Here is a 17,536-nt window from a genome sequence, read left to right as displayed (position 1 = left end):
ACATTACAGTAAAGACACTATAAAAACTAACTACAGAAGTAAATTAACATAATTTAATCCTCCCAAAAACATTTGATTCATATTAATATTATTATTATTATTTATTAAACTCAACTCAAAAATGGCTGAAGTAATTAATTGTGTAGTATTTTAGGTTTTGGTAATTTAATTCCAGTTTGTTCCATTGATTAATTTTCTTTAAGTTGACTTTATATGATTATAAAATATAAGCCCCAAAATTAATTGGCTAACATTTTAATAATCGATTAATCGTAAATGTGTTTTTAATCGTCAGCTGATTTTACAGTTAATATAATAATTTGCTTTAGTGGAAGAAAACAGATTTAAGTGACTTTATTCTGATAAATTCTGTTCACATGTTTTAAATACGTTTGGAGAAATTCTGTATCTGAGTTTAATAGACTTACTAGTTTTTGTAATCGTTTAGGAAACTGACAGAAATATTTTATTACTTTGAGTTTAACAAACTAAACTTTTATAAACATATTTATTGTTATATTCACTGAAACTTTCACTTTATCCTGACAGAACATGAGACAGATAATCTGTGGAATAATCAGCTGGTTTCTCCTGATGGGATTAACGAGAATCCACCGGATGAAAACAACCAATCAGAGCAGAGAAAGATTATTGATCGTTGAGTCTCAAATACACTTTAATGAACCGACTGCAGCTTTAATCATCATCAGTCCGAGTTTTAGGGAGAAGAAAAGTAAAATAACTATTAGGTGTAACTAATTACTGTTGGCAGTGAGTAATAAATTACATTTTTTGAGTAACTAGTCCAACAGTGTTTAATATAGAGCTGAAAACTGTTTTAAAAGTATAAAATTAAATTATTTTTCACTCCTGAATTGGAATAAAAACTCTTCCTGACTGAGGTTGTTAGATTTATATTAACTTTATTGGCATGAACAGAGTCACCATATGAACATTAAAGTATTTTAATAATTATTAATAGATTAATAGTTTATGAATCATATTTAAAGTCTGAAATAATCCAGTTCAGTCTCATCACTGACCTTGTGTCTGAGGGGTGTGCTGCAGGGTTTTGTCCAGCAGGGGGCGCCGTACACTCGGATCCTCTCCACAGCTGCAGCGATGACGTCTGACTCCCGGAAAACATCTGGAAAACATCTGTAAAACATCTGGAGGTGGTTTTCTGTCGCAGACTCAAACGATTCAAACATTTTATTTCTCTGATGCTCATTTAATATATATTTATACTATTATTTATAATATTATTTATGTTTATTATTTATCAATAAATGCTCATACTGAATATTATACTGAATATTATAATGTAATATTACATTTATATTACACATTATATATCAGTTACAGTCCAACACCTTCTCTTTTGTAGTTTTTATTTATTATTTGTATTTTATATGCTTCTAATTATTAAATCTTCTCTGTTTATATTAATTTATTTCAGCAGACGTTTTAATATTCTTATTTCCAGGTGATTATAATTAAAACTATATGAATATTATATTTCTGCCAATAGATCCTCTTCAGTGTTTCACTCTGGATCTTTAACTTTTAATGGTTTTGTTTTATATCTGAACTCTTTTAACTGAACTTGGTTCATTTATGTGAAGAAAATTAAATGTCAGATTATAATTTAAGAACTTTACTCACAGGAGAAAGGTGCTTTATATAAGAAAGGAGGTGATGTCGTCCCACAATTCCTTGCGGCAGCGACATTTAACTCCATAACTTTAATACGCTCAAATGTTTTAAACTTAAATATTTCAACTTTATTATATTAAAATGATCTAATTGAAGTTTATTGGTTATTAGTTGTCTGAATCCAAGATGGTGTCCTCGCTCTACACTTCAGCTCTGAGTTCATCAGACATTCAGGATTTAATTAATTAGTTATATTTAATCAATTAGTTGTTTACTTAAAGTTCATTTTTCTACTTCAAGTTTTCTAAAATATTATGTGTAAATATGCAAATGAGGCAAAAACTGAAACTGTACTGAAGTATAAATAATAACAAATGTTCTTTATTTATTTATTTATATTTTAAAGCATGATATGGAAACACTTAAGTACAAGTACATGAACTGGTACAGTAACTGAGTAAATGTACTCAGTTACTTTCCTCCACTGACACTAAATTAGATTAATTTCAGGAAACTTTTATTGATAATCTTTGTTTTTTATAAGGAATCTAAAAACCTCCTCCCTAACTGAGAGTAACTATAAGTAGAAGTATAAATAGTAATACACTTTATTAATGTATTTAATATGATATGGAAATACTCGAGTACATTGCTGAGAGTATTTTACAGTAAAAGTCTGAAAACTGAAAAAGAAAAATAAAGATTATCAATAATTTCCCAAAAGTTTCCTGAAAATCTAATTTGGTTCCAGTGGAGGAAAGTAACTGAGTACATTTACTTAAATTACTGTTTATTAATATTTATACTTCTACTGAACTACATTTATTTTAAAACAGTTACTAGTTACTTTTAGTGATGGAGGAAGTATTCAGATTCTTAAGTTAAAGTATTTTCACTTATAGCCTATGGAAATACTAAAGTACATGTACCTCAAACTTTTACAGTAATCGAGTAAATGTACTCAGTAACTTTCCTCCATTGACACTAAATTAGAGTTTCAGAAAACTTTTATTATTATTGATAATCTTTGTTTTTTATAAGAAAGTGAAGACGTGTGTGTGTGTGTGTGTGTGTGTGTGTGTGTGTGTGTGTGTGTGTGTGTGTGTGTGTGTGTGTGTGTGTGTGTGTGTGTGTGTGTGTGTGTGTGTGTGTGTGTGTGTGTGTGTGTGTGTGTGTGAGCGGGCCGGCCGGTCTGTGGCGCACATGCTCAGTGAGGTTTATTTTTGCGCACAGAGGCTTTAAGAGCGCAGCGGCTGCAGGCAGCAGAGACACGGAGAGAGAGACTTCAGCGCACCGGGAGGAGAAGCGGGGGAGCAGCAGCGACCCATCAGCTGAGTCTCACCCGCAGATGAGCCACCACGGACCCGGCCGCAGACCCGGCCGTGCGCTGGGCACCCGGAGCTAGCGCGCGTGCATTTGGTGCCCCACGGCTCTCTAACGCACAACTCCACAGACTTTATCATTTCTCTTCCTCCCGGGGCTCCCGCAGATCACCGCCACCATCATGGTGCTGGGCAAAGTCCGGGCCTTGGCGGTCTACTTCGACAGCCTGAACGAGAACAACCTGCCCGCGTTCTCCGGCGGGGACCTGGTGTCGGGCCGGGTGGTGGTGGAGGTCGCCGGGGATGTGCGGGTGAAGAGCTTGGACATAACGGCGAAAGGAGTCGCCAAGGTCCGCTGGACGGAGTCGAGGAACGCCGGAGCCAACACGGCTTACACCCAGAACTACACCGAGGAGGTGGAGTACCTGCACCACTACGACACCCTGATAGGAGAGGACAGAGGTAAGGTCCAAACTTTATTCACACAGGACTCATGTGTCAAAACAAAAAGCCCCATCAGAGCCACAGCGGCGGCAGTGGTGCTGATGCAACAGCTGATCGGGGATGCGAGACTCCCCGCAGCCCCCCCTTCAGTCCAGCACCCCGCAAAAACCCGTCAGTTTAGACCCGAACCAGCACCGATGGAGGGTTTAATAAGAGTTCTGCTGCAGTGTGCATCCTCGGTTCTGCTGCAGGAGGAGGGAGAGAGAGGGAGAGAGAGGGGGAGAGAGGGGAGAGGAAAAAGTTGCAACCCGTGTATGAAAACACTTGGAGCAAAAAGCAGAAATGGAGTCGACACCGAACAGAAAGATCTGGATCAGGTTTTTATTCAGTTTCAGTTCAGAATGTGAGTCCGAGAGCAAATCTCCATTTTGTGCTGATTACATCCTGAAGCAGCAGACAGCCAACTCCCTTTGTTAGAAGCGGTTCAAACCTGTTCAGAAACTGCCAGAGAGGGGAGGGAGGGAGGGGAGGAGAGGGGAGGGAAGGACCCGGCTGACTGTGTGTGTGTGTGTGTGTGTGTGTCAGCTGCTGGTTAAACGCCTCCCACCTGTGTGATGTTTGTAAAAACTTGATGCAAATAAGCGAAAGAAGACAGTTTGATGTAAATGAAGAGACTCTGTTACATCCACATAATGTGGGTCAGACTGTCACCTGCAACTGCTGCCTCCTCTTTCTCGTCCTCCTCTTCCTCCTCCTCCTCCTCCTCCTCTTCCTCCTCCTGTGTGTACATTTAATATTATTTATGAGCGTAAAGCTTCAGTTGTGTAAATCTTAATAAAAGAGCAGTTGGAGTCTCCTGATTTAAACTCAAACATTAAAGTTTATGTTACAGTAAATGTCTGCAGTATTAGTAAGGATTAGTGATTTAATTTACTTCTTTGAGTTGACTTTCTTTATAAAATAAAAGCCCCAAAATATTAATTAGCTGCCCATTATTAATAATCAATTAACTTTAAATAGGTTTTTCTAATCGTACGTCAGCTGTTTCTGTTTAATATAAAGTAAATTTAACACTTTATTATGTCGCTCCGTGTTTAAAAGTTATAATAAAAATGTTTTTGTGTATAAAGATCGAGGCGCCGTTTCTTTCTTCTGATCTATAATCAATTATTGAAAGATTAGTGAAGGTGAAATATTATTGAAGTTACACAGATCAAATGTTTTTTCATGCTTCATTTGTTGGAGTTAACATTTAAACAGTTTGAGTTGAACTGATGTGAAATAAAGTGTTTATATATTATATATATGTGATTATTAGACGCAGACTTCCAGTTTGTTTCAGGACATCATGGACTTTGTTATCTGCAGTCTGAGCGTACTTCCTGTTTGGTTTGACGACAGTATCAGTGAGGGTCAGAGGTCAAGAGGAAGTGAGATTATGTGGGAAAGTGTTGCAGGTTTTTACTGGATGTCGCCGTTGTCAGATAACATCACTCTGGGGCCACCCCAGTTTAACACATTCATTTACATTCATTTAACAAATGGTTTAGGTTCAATGAAAGAAAATGTATTTGGAAAAATGTCTTAATTTCTATTCATTGTTTCACTAATGAGCCACAATAATGTTTCTGAGTTCAAATATTTTCATTTTGAGGCTTTTCAAAGCAAATGTTTAATATATGAGATAGTTTGTGATTAAATCGGCTCATATTTCTGCCACTTCTTCACCCTTTAAAACACCAAAGTCACACAACAACACAAACTAACCAACCAGTGGAGGCTGTGGTAGACCAGTGGTCTGCGACGTTAAATTACTGTTTTTGTGAATGGAGTCTGGTGGACAGAACGATAAACAGCTTCCCTTTAAGTACAATCTCCACTCATAATAATAAGGTCAAAAACATGTAAAACTGTCAAAATACTACAATATTTCTAATGGAAATAATAAATAATTTGAGCAGACGTCAAATTAATAATTAAAAAACGCTGCAGTCGCGGCTCCAAACAGGAACTATTGGGAAGAGAAAAGTGAACCAGGAGGTCTTATTTTCCACCAGATTAGCTCTATAACGTTCAGGAACAAACCTTCTGTATTTTAACGTCGGCCATATTGGTAATCTGTCTTATTTTCTCAAATTCGTCGTTTAAATCCTTAAAAAACAGTTAAAATGTGTCAGTGTCCTAAAGGCCAACGTGACGTCTTCAGATCAAAAAGACTTTAATGACGAATCAAATTCCAGCGCCAATAAAAGTTCATTCTTCAACCCGACGAGGACGAGTTAACGGAGCTAAACTCCGCCTGCTGAGGAAGACCATGTGCTTCGATCGAAAGCTCAGGAAGGACTCTTAAATGGATCTCGTGGTCGGGGGAAACATCCAGGAGTGGAGACTGTACTTAAAGGGAACCTGTTTCAACTTGGACTGCCGTTATATATATATATTATATATATGCTATAGATACATCGTTCTGTCCACCAGACTCCATTCACAAAAACAGTAATTTAACGCTGCAGAGCACTGGTCTACCACAGCCTCCACTGGTTGGTTAGTTTGTGTTGTTGTGTGACTTTGGTGTTTTAAAGGGTGAAGAAGTGGGAGAAATATGAGCCGATTCAATCACAAACAATCTCATATATTAAATATTTGCTTTGAAAAGCCCAAAAATGAAAATATTTGAACCAAAAGCATCGGAAATTGTTTTATTTCAAAACCTGCAGACATTTTATCCAAGTACAAGTGTTTTTTAACTGAACTTTAGCCGATCACTGAGTCTAAAATGTGTCATTAAATTAATTTCTGTTGCATTAAAAAGGGAAAGAAGCAAAAACATGATTTTATATTTTATTTATTAATGTTCGAGTCATAAAACAACCTGAATGTGAAACTTTTCCTCTCATCATTTCTCTCATTGAGACTCTACCTGGAGTTCAGTTAGTGTGCAACACCCTTCCTCACCCCTTCCTCCTCCTCCCCCCACCTACTCTCATGCAACACACCACATGGCTGTACTAATGTGGGCAGGGGCTTGTCGGGGCTGCACCAATCGGGGCCCGGCCTGTAATTCGTGTCACGTTCTCGGCCAATCAGGAGCCGAGTTGTAATGCGTGCGTTGGAGTTTCCAGCTGAAGGAAGCTGCTCAGTCTGGTTCATACCGGTCTACTCCTGCTCGCTCCGTGTTGCCGGTCACACACACACACACACATACACACACACACACACACACACACACACACACACACACACACACACACACACACACACAGGCATGCAAGCTGTTTATGACAGCTCTCACACCAACACAGACAGACAGACAGACAGACAGGCAGGCAGACAGACAGGCAGGCAGCAGAGATGCAGGCTGCTGAGGTGGCAGGAAGCTGAAGTTCAGACGGGTTGATTGGAGACGTTTAAAACACAAACAATAACAGAAGAAATGAGGAAGTGAATAGAGGTCATGTTCTTTCTCTCGCACAGGGCGTGTTGCCTTCAGCGGCTCCTCACTACTACGCCTTTTAATAGCTCGCCAATACCGCGAGTTCTCCTCAAAGCAGTGTGTGTGTGTGTATGTGTGTGTCAGTTCTTTGACTTTTAATGTGATTATTGTCTGTGTGTGTAGAAGAGCTCTGGTGAAGACTTTAATAAAATATAACTTTATGTCGTATCAGCTGAAACTTTCACTGAATCCTGATATTAGTACACGAGTTCGAGTTCCTCTGTGCTTCAGTCAGAGAAAGATAGTTGATTGTTGAGTCTCATTCTCAGACGCTTTGGGTTTTCGAGCTTTAAGCCACCAACCCAAAGCAAATCTTTCTCTGATTGGTTGTTTTGGTTTTGGCCCGGCGGACTCCTGCAGACGCCGTTAGGAGCCACCAGGAGGAGCCAGAAGAAGCTAAAAAAATTCTTCATAAAGAGCAAGATGACGTCTTTATTTGGTTGTTTTTGTCCGACCAGAAGTCAAAAAACAACTGAATCGATGATTAAAATTGACTAATCGATGCGGCTCAAACGTCTGCAGATAAAATGAATGTTTCCTGTAACTTGTTGCAAATAAATCCTCTGGAGGTGAAGACGAGTGAGTTGTGTGATAAAGATATTTGACAACGTGGCTTTCTCTTTCAGACGAGGACTGTCCGGAGGAAGGTCTGACTGTTCTGCACACCGGCTTACACGAGTTTGCTTTCAGTTTCAACCTGCCTCAGATGTGAGTACGTTTACTCGTGTTGTGTACATTTTACGGTACTTTCCTCGAGTTTTTGACTTTTCTTCCGATATTTTGCAATAAAAAATTTAGTTTTACATGGATTTGGAAGTTTCCACAACAGAAATGTTGAATAATAATGTTTGAAATGTGGTTTATCAGTGTATAAGCATTGGTAAACTGTCCAAATACAGTTTTTATCAGTGAAAACAGCAATAATTACTGTAATTTCACAGATAATGACTTTTATTAGAGTTATATAACTTTTAAAATTCAGATTAAAATAAGAAAAATTAAAAAACAGCACTCTGTTGTAAATGTAAGCCTGATTATTTGTATTATAGTTCACCTGTATTTATAGCTCATTTCATTGGTTTATAGTGTAAATATCTTTAATTAAACATTAAAAAGCCCCAAAATTAGGATTTAATGTAAAATTAAATCTAAAATCTGTGTTTTAATTACAGAACATTACTGTAATTTTTACAAGTCAGTTATTATATTATAATATATGTAATAAGATTGTTTTTACACTGTATTAATGTCATATATACTAATCAGTCTCAGGAACATTTAATACTTAAAGTACATTTCACTGATATACTGTAGTTCTTTGATGTTGTACTGTAACATTGAGTGAACAGTGAAGACTCATTACAACAACCACAGACCACCCACACTTCCTAACGCTCTTTTTCTTTCCCGCCGCACTTCCTCCCGTCCATCAGGGCTCTCGCCACTTCCTTTGAAGGGAAGCACGGCAGCGTGAGGTACTGGGTGAAAGCCGAACTGCACCGTCCGTGGCTGCTCCCCGTCAAAGTGAAGAAAGAGTTCATTGTGTTCGAGCACATCGACATCAACACGCCGCTGCTGCTGGTAGGCGCTGGGAAACTCTCTGATCAGCTTTCTGGAGGATGAGACGGTTGATACCACCTAACTTAGCCTAGCTTAGCATAAAGACTGGAAACAAGAGGGAAACAGCAACAAGTATGACTCAAAGGAGTCTTGCATTCAATAAAAACATCAGATACTTGTTTCAGTTAAAGCTCCTATAAGGAACTTTCATTTAGTGTTGCCTCTGGCGCCCCCTGTGGACAGAACTGGTAGTGTTTCCACCACCTCGTTTCATTGATTTCAAGGGGAAACTGAACCAGTGGCATAAAGAATATAGAAAAACTTCTCACTGATGGTGTTGTTTGTTTGTGTACATCATAGAGAGGCATCACTATTAGACTGAGTTTCTTAATTATGTTTAACTTTAAGCTTTAATATAATAATAAACAGTGTAAACAGTGAGTTATATATAAATTAAACCCTCGTACAGTTATAATGAACACTTTAATTAGCTGTAGAGGTGATGGCGATGTTTATTGAGACTGTTTATTTTTTTTAAAAAAGACTAAAACTAAAAATTTAACTAAAACGAAACATTTTTAAGCAATAAAAACTAAAAATTATCTGGAAACTAACTTAAAAACAAAAAATAATACAGAAAAACAAAACAAATAAAAAATAGAAGTTAAAGTTATGCATAATTGGGGGCGTGGTCTTCCTCTTTCATTCAACGAGTGTCTTTACTGTGTCTCCTTCAGGCTCCTCAGGCCGGTACCAAGGAGAAAACTCTGTGCTGCTGGTTCTGTGCTTCGGGTCCGATCTCCCTCAGTGCCAAGATAGAGCGGAAGGGCTACACTCCAGGTGAGCCAGACCTCCTCTTCCTCCTCCTCCTCTTCACTCCTCCTCCTCTTCTTTACTGTGTCACTTATTCCAGCTCTCTCTCTCTCTCAGTCTGACAGACTGATCTCTTCTCCCCTTCTCTCCAAGGTGAGTCGATCCAGATCTTCGCCGAGGTGGAGAACTGTTCGTCCCGCGTCGTGGTGCCGAAGGCGGCTCTGTACCAGACCCAGACCTTCTTCGCAAAGGGCAAAGGCAAACAGATCCAGCAGCTGGTGTCCAACCTGAGGGGGGACCCGCTGCCTCAGGGGAAGAGCCAGAGCTGGGAGGGCAAACTGCTCAAGATCCCCCCGGTGTCCCCCTCCATCCTGGACTGCCCCATCATCAGAGTGGAGTACGCCCTCGTGGTGAGTCTGAACCAGAACCACTGAGAACCAGAACTATCACAGAATCACAGAATGTCTGTCAGTTAATTATAAAATCAATTAATCTTCTGGCTAATGATAAATAATAATAATAAAGTAACATACAAGCAACTAACAACTAGCTAATAACCTATTAATAACACTAGAAACTAATAATAACATTAAAATAACCCAACAATAACATACTAAGACTGCTAATAACCTATAAATAACACAGTACAACGACTTATAACATATTAATAAGATATTAATAACCCACTGTTACTACTAATAACCTACTAATAACACACTAAGATGGATAATAACCTGCTAATAACCTATTAATAACACTAGAAACTAATAATAACATTCTAATAACCAACTCTAACTACTAATAACCCAACAATAACATACTAAGACTGCTAATAACCTATAAATAAACTACTAATAACATGCTAATAACACACAAATAACCTTTTAGTAACACAAGAAACTAATAACTAAACATTAATTAATAATCTGCTGGGTGAAGAGAAAATCTCCTAAAAACACTTGTTTATTTCTCTGCGTCAGTTTCTACATAAATAAATATCATGAGGCAGCAAACAGTGTAATATTATTATTATTATTATTATTAATAAATAGGTGTTGGAGATGTTTCATGGAGCTGCACTGTCCCGACTCCCACTAAGACTCCTGCTGTCCCTTCTCTTCCTGCAGGTGTACGTGGACGTTCCCGGCGGGTTGAATCTGTCTCTGTCGTTGCCGTTGGTGATCGGGACCATACCGCTGCACACCTGCGCCACCCGGACCTCCAGCATCAGCAGCAACTGCAGCACGCTGAGCTGGCTGGGCCTGCAGGAGAGGCCGGAGGGTACGCACAGCCAACACTGAACGCACCTTTCATCGCTTATTTAACGAACACGACGTCTTACGCTCGTCTGTTTGTTGCAGCGCCGCCGAATTACAGCGACCTGGCGATATCGGAGTCTCAGAGACGGGACTGTCTGCGGGGCTGCGATCGGTCGGACGGGGAGGCAGAGGACCAGGGATCTCTGCTGACCTACATCACAGAGTTCAGATATCTGCCGCCGCCGCTCTACTCAGAGGTACGGACACTTTCAGATCCAAATGAACTTCTTAAACAATCTCTGTATTTTTTACAATTATTAACAATCATACAGACTTTATAGGATCCTTTTTTTATACAGTCAGTGTTTCCTTGTCCCTGACGATTGGCCGTTGTTCTATTAGACAATTAGTTAGCTAGCACGATACCTAACTTGCTTAACATTAGTGAACGGCCCCCGAGTTAAATACTTTCTTATTCAGGATAATACTATTTAGAAATCCTGAAAATACCTAAAAAAAAACGTTGCTGGGACAGATGCTGACACACGTGATAAAAACACAAAGGTTAGACTTTATCGGGAACATTTGATCAGTGGAAAGGTTCAATAAAATGAGCTGTCTGTATTTCTATCACAACACAAGTGTCTTCACTCTTTGAGGGTTTTTATTTACCCCTCCATCAGCAGTCTGTAAACATGCAGCTCTGTCTCTGCCCTCCCTTCCCTCCCCCCCTTCAGGTCGACCCTTACCCCGACCCCGTGGAGGTGTGCGGTGCCGCGGACGTCAGGAGACCCGACACGTGTCCGTCCCGCTGAGGCTTCTGCACAAACACGACGCCGTCACCCTCAGCTCCAGGCCCTACACAGCCAGCTTCTCACCAGATTATATATCACCATAAACACGGCCAGACCCTCCCCGACCCCGGGAGCGTCAGCTGACAGAGTATTCGGTGACCATTGACACATGGACCAGGGATTTCAAGGCATGCCGGATCCTCTCCGACGCCACTGTATGACTCTGATGAGGCAGAAAACAAAGATGGCTCCCGAGCGGTCAGAGGACGCCTCCTTCTGCCTCACAGTGAATTTTGCACATACCGTTATTACTGTTTTTCTATTGGTGGGTTTTATATTCTGCAGATTGCCGCAGGCCTATATGCTACAGTAGATTCTGTCCTCTTTAACCTAAATGGCACATTTAAAACAGGACAAAAGCTATCTTCGGTTAAAGTTTGAGCTCCGGACTTCAGGTGGTTTCCTCCTGCAAAACAAAGCAACACAGAGGAGACGCATACTAAAAAAGATGTTTCTGATAAAAACGACCACCTCGAGCACTTAAACTAAAGCTCAAATTGTGTGTGAATGTGTGTGTGTTTGTGTGAGAGAGAGTGTGTGTTTGGTTTTAAATGACCAGGTATAAACAGGTTCTAGAGAATAAAAAAAGCACAACTCCGACCAACCAAGATAAAGTACCACAAGTCGCCTGTTGGTTTTCTGCTCCGAACTGAAGCTTCTCTCGCTGTAGATGTTTTCCTCTGGATGTTTCTAAAGAAGCTTTCGTGCTCGCGATAAGAATGACAAAAAAAGTGTAACAGATAAATGTTTACAGATGTATGAATATATCAAATTGAGAATGTTGTTCAAACTTCTTCCACCTAAAACTTCAAAGTGCAATATATTTTTGTATTTGTGATTTTTTTGCACTAGTTTTTCATATACGCTGTTGCTGTTTATTCCATTTCTGTGCATTATATATTATTGTCATGATCTTACTGCTGTCATGATCAACTTTTGATAAAATAAAAAGTTTATTTTATAAAATACTTAAACGCTTGCACTGTTTTTTTCTTCTGTATAATTAAAGTTTTTCATATTTTCGTAGTTAAAGACCCCCTCCAAACATGTATTAAAGCTATAATATGTAACATTTCTGCACTGAAATGTGTATAAACTCTAAATCTATGTTCTGTATGCAGTTGAGTTGAGTACTGTTTGTCCAGTGTGAAGCCACATTGTTACCATCCACTGTTTAGATCTTGGTGCTTTTTAACTCTAGATTTGAACCGGATGAAGGATTTTAGTCATCGGACGTCTGGATCTTAAGTTATCAGAGAAACAAGCTGAGCTAACGTTAGCAGCAGCTCGGCTCGCAGCCCCTCCGGGACGTCCTTTGTCTGTCCAACAGCGTGGGAGAAGCAGTGATTGTTAAGGTGGAACTGCTTTATTCAGTGTGTTTAAGGTGGAACTGCTTTATTCAGTGTGTTTAGTGGTTTTAATCAGCGGGTCTGTTTGTGTTGGAGAGGAGGAGACCTCTGTGGATCATTGGGCTCCCGGTAGAAACCTCCTGAACCATGAACACTGAAGGAATCCTAACCGGGAGAAGCTGACTGCAATGACGCCAATGGTGGTGAAGACAACAACTCCCATGATCCCACGCTGCTTCACCACCTCATTGAACTTCATCTCCTGTTAATGTTTGACCCCCTAGTGGCAGAAATGACACACTGCACCTTTAAGACGAATACAGATAGCTGTAATTGGAACAATAATGTGAGTTTGGGTCAAACAGAGTCAATGGAGCCTTAATTAGTATCATTGGTAACTTTAACCTACTGTTTCATGTCAAAACGGCTGCTGTGAAAAAGGTCTATTGTGAGATGTGATGAGGCCTCATTCAGAAAGACTTTCTTGTGTTTTAAGACTCATTTGACCACAAAACGAAGCCGTATTAGTTACTTGTTACTTCTTTTGTACTTGAAACTGTATATGGCTGCACAACCGTCTCTGCATGTATAAGCAAGCAGACAGAGTATCATCTCTCCACGCTCTCTTGCACAGTTTGAAAAATCCTCCGCACATTCACACAAACCGCTGTTGACAAACGGCTTCCTCTTACATGAAATTATATCACGTTTGTAAAGTCTCTGTTAGCTCTGAGTTTTACCTTGACCCATAATTACACAATGCTTTCACATACCGAGAACAAAAACCTCCCGCACACACGCACCAGTGATGGGAGGTCACATGAATAATGTTTTGGCTTCTTCTATACAGGCTGCGGCTGATAAACAGAAACTGGTTTGAACTGGATGAACACAGGCTACAGACAGAAGAGTGAATGTGCACAGACAGACAGACAGACAGACAGACAGACAGACAGACAGACCTGGTACGAGAGTCTGACCCTCAGGGACAAAGCAACATAAAGTGCCTTCTACTCAGTTTTGAGGCACTTCGACTTGAGTATTTCACATTTTCTGTTACTTTCTGCTTCTACTCGACCACATTAAAGAGGCAAATATTGCACTTTTTACTCCACTACATTAATCTGATAACTTTAGTTACTCTGTAGGTTCAGATTACTATTACAAAATATAATCTAAAAACAAAATAATAAGTATCAAACTAATAGATTAAAGCAGTGTTTCTCAACCCCCTAGGAATACTGCATGTATACATACATATGTGCAGGGTTTGGGAGTAACTGATTACATGTAATGTGAGTTACATTATAAGGATTAAAAAAAAAGGTGTAATCAGATTACAGTTACATTTAGTATATATGTGGCTATATATTTAGTATATACATTTTTCTTTATAAATACACAGAGGACACATTGTTGATGCTGACAATCTTTCTGTTTCCATTTGCTCTTCTAAAGTCACATTGTTCTGTTGTCTTATAGAAAACACTCATCAGAAAGACGCTGACTCAGACTTTCTGCATGAGGATAAAAAACTGGTTCGCCTTGAATTTCGTGCTGGATTTGTTTTTCTTAATAAACCAGACACTAATGGTGCAGTGCTGTAATCAGCCTCTTTATCTCAGGTCAGAGTTTACATTAAGGGAAACAGTTCAATATAAGGTTTAATACAAAAGCTCCACCTCAACCAGCTGCACCAACACATTAATGCGTCAATAATTATAATATAATAATATATTTAAGCCATTCTGCATAATGAACACTTTTATTTTGATGCAGGAATTTATTTTTATTTCTACACTGTATGATTTTACCTTAAAGCTGCAGCAGGTAACTTATAAATATCTTTTTGTCATATTCACTGAAACTTTTATGATATCCTGACAGTTGAACACGAGAAAGATAATCTGTGAATAAATCAGCCTCCTCTGGTTCCTCCTGGTCCTCCTAAGTAGAATTACAAGAATCCACCGGGCCCGAATGAAAACAACCAATCAGAGCCATCGAATATGGACTTTTTATTACTTTTTATTACTATTAATATATAAAGCACCAAGATCTAAACAGTGGATGGTAACAATGTGGCTTCAGACTGGATAAACAGTCAATGTATGACAGCTTCTGGCAGACAACCACAACGCTGACGCAGGCACAAAGGAGATATGACACCATCGACAGGCGACCGGTGAAACGCAGCGTTACCTGAATAAAGCTCAGATTTCTCTGAGTTTGAACATTGTTGGATTGATTATAGATTATTGATTGAATCAACTCCATATAGAAACACAGCTCCTGAGTTTACACACTGTTTAACGATGCTTCTTCCACCTCTGGATATGTACATAGCTCATATTTACTGAAGTCATGCGTTACCCTTGGGACGGCTAAAAGTGTTTGTTCAAGTTACATATGCATATCACACACACACACACACACACACACACACACACACACACACACACACACACACACAAGGTACTTCACAGGCATCTGGGCAAAGGGCCAGTTCACAGGGTGTCCTTGACGACTTCTAAACACAGCTCAGGTTTGGTGGCTGTGTGTGGATCAGCTGTTTCCAAACAGCAACATAACAAAAAGCTTCATTTCCATCAAATCAAAACACGTGTGAATAAAATGTAAACAGGCACAAACACTGGTCTTTATTATGGAGCTCAGTCTCACTGGGATTCGCTGCCTTCAGCAGTCAGGGCTTCAGAAACTGCTGAAACCATTCGCCCTGTATTTTGGCATCCTGTTCATGAGCCGAGGGCCAGCCAACAATCTATGGACGTTACCCAGACGGCCAAAAATAAACACGAGCTGTCTGCGTCCATGTCGAAGCTGTGAGACAGAATTTATGAGACGTTTGTACTTTAAACCCTCTTGTTCCTCTGAACCAGCAGCAAAATCCTGTTCATGTTCTAATGGTCAGAATAAAACAAATGTGAACGGAGGTCTGAAAGGCTTTTGTTTTTAAATTAGAAAACCAAAACTGGGAAATGGGACTTCTTTTTGTTTTTGGAAATAAAAAACACAAAAAAATGACCCGTTTTATTTATAAATCATAGTCATAGTAACATTTCTTATTTCAATATAAAAATCAATTTGCTGCAAAGTAAACTGACCCTGAAGGAATGTTTCTCTACGAGCCTTCAAATTAAAGCTGAAATAAAGAACCGTCCTTGCTTTGTGGTTCTTTGGTTTTGGACTTTCAGCTGATGGTTGAGTTTAACTTTACATCAGTGAATTAATTCATCAGATATGTCAAATTAAATCCAAATGTTTTCACTTGTTGCAGCTGATTCACCAGCAGGTGGCAGCACACAGAGCCTGATTGATACGTCCATCGTTAATCAATCATTAAATTGTCACTAAAGTTTACAAGTGGATATTGAATAGTTTGGACATAAAGAATCACTTTCAATGACAACAAATCAAATTTTATTATACGTTAAATTATCACAAATATCATAATAATGTCATAGATTCAACAACTGCATCAACTAATTCTTCTTTTATAGAAACAAATGTTAATTAATGAACAGTTTAAAGTCTTTTTTCAGGCAATAATAGCAAATATCCTTTCGTATCCCATCGTTTCTCCTTTTGTTTGACTAAAGTAAAGGTAAATGTTGGACTTTTTGTCCTCATGTGCATTTATTTTTTCACAATTCAGGAATTTCTTTGTGTCAATTAATCACTTTATCATGAAAATTAACTGTCTGAATAATCAATAATGAACTTGATCATTACTTTCAGTCCTGTGATGTTCTGCACTGTGTGTGAATGAGAGGACACTAGCATAATACAGTTAATTACAGCCCTCAGTTCTCAGCATCATTACTCCTCATTAGTATTTATCACTGTTATATACTGGAACATATATATTTTAAATGTCTTCTATATAATAAAGTAATATAATGTACATATTTGCAGACTCTTATTTAATATTTATATTATTATAATGTATTTATCAGCAACTCTAGCAGCTGTAATGCAACAGGAAGTGTTTCTGCTCTGAGCACCAGTCTGTGGCGCCCCCTGGTGGTCTGCAGCTGCAACAGACGGCAGGGTGTGTAACAATATGACTGAAAGGAAAAAAGGACAAACTCAGGAAAATGAAGGGAATAAGACACAAAAAGAGATATATAATATATACTCATGGTGGTACTGTTGGGTCTCTGTAAATAATGTTATAAAGAGTTCAGTCTAGACCTGCTCTATTTGAAAAGTGTCCTGAGATAACTTCTGTTATGAATTGGGCTATACAAATAAAATTGAATTGAATTGAATATTATAATATATATATGTAGATATACAAATGATCTGCTTTTAACACCATTCAACTTCATAAAAAGAGACCCAGGACTTTATCGACCTGCTTGCATTGAATCACTTTTATCTTTCTCTTCTTTGTCGTTATTTAGAAACTAAAGAACGAACTGTTAGAGGGTCTAAACTGCAGAAACAACCGGTCTAAAAACAAACTAAATATTCTTAAATATACTCAAATTGTCTTTTATTGAGCATAGACAATCTGCCAAAGGGAGAAAACTATTTTCTTGGCTAGAATTATTAAAACTAGCATAAATATCAGCCACTGAAACACTGAAATGAACCTTATATGTGATATATATGATATTATAAGTTGTGTTTACTATAATAACCAACCAGCTAACAATTAATGTAGATTTCCTAACTAGTTAGCCTGTGTTTTGCTAACATAAGCTAACTTAATATGTTCTCTCATTTTTATCTTTTAACCATCTTCAAAATGTGTTTTGCA

At 38.6% G+C, this 17,536-nt stretch overlaps 1 protein-coding gene across 1 annotated transcript; it reads left to right on the top strand.

Annotated features, from left to right (window-relative positions):
* The first annotated feature begins 2,876 nt into the window (after positions 1-2,876).
* Positions 2,877-12,369, top strand: arrdc3b (arrestin domain containing 3b). Its single transcript, XM_051412859.1, has 8 exons — positions 2,877-3,440; positions 7,542-7,623; positions 8,349-8,496; positions 9,213-9,315; positions 9,442-9,698; positions 10,416-10,569; positions 10,650-10,804; positions 11,285-12,369. Exons 1-8 carry the CDS (start codon positions 3,161-3,163, stop codon positions 11,360-11,362), a joined length of 1,257 nt encoding a protein of 418 aa, XP_051268819.1. The 5' UTR covers positions 2,877-3,160; the 3' UTR covers positions 11,363-12,369.
* Positions 12,370-17,536: the final 5,167 nt, after the last annotated feature.

This window comes from Dicentrarchus labrax, unplaced genomic scaffold, assembly GCF_905237075.1.
Source record: "Dicentrarchus labrax unplaced genomic scaffold, dlabrax2021, whole genome shotgun sequence".
NCBI lineage: Eukaryota > Metazoa > Chordata > Actinopteri > Moronidae > Dicentrarchus > Dicentrarchus labrax.
This window is presented reverse-complemented; position numbering and strand designations above follow the sequence as displayed.

Coding starts and splice junctions, on each gene's coding strand:
- arrdc3b (XM_051412859.1), top strand. CDS start 3,161: ATGGTGCTGGGCAAAGTCCGGGCCTTGGCGGTCTACTTCGACAGCCTG. Junction 8,497..9,212: donor TCAACACGCCGCTGCTGCTG/GTAGGCGCTGGG, acceptor TGTCTCCTTCAG/GCTCCTCAGGCCGGTACCAA. Junction 10,805..11,284: donor CGCCGCCGCTCTACTCAGAG/GTACGGACACTT, acceptor CCCCCCCTTCAG/GTCGACCCTTACCCCGACCC.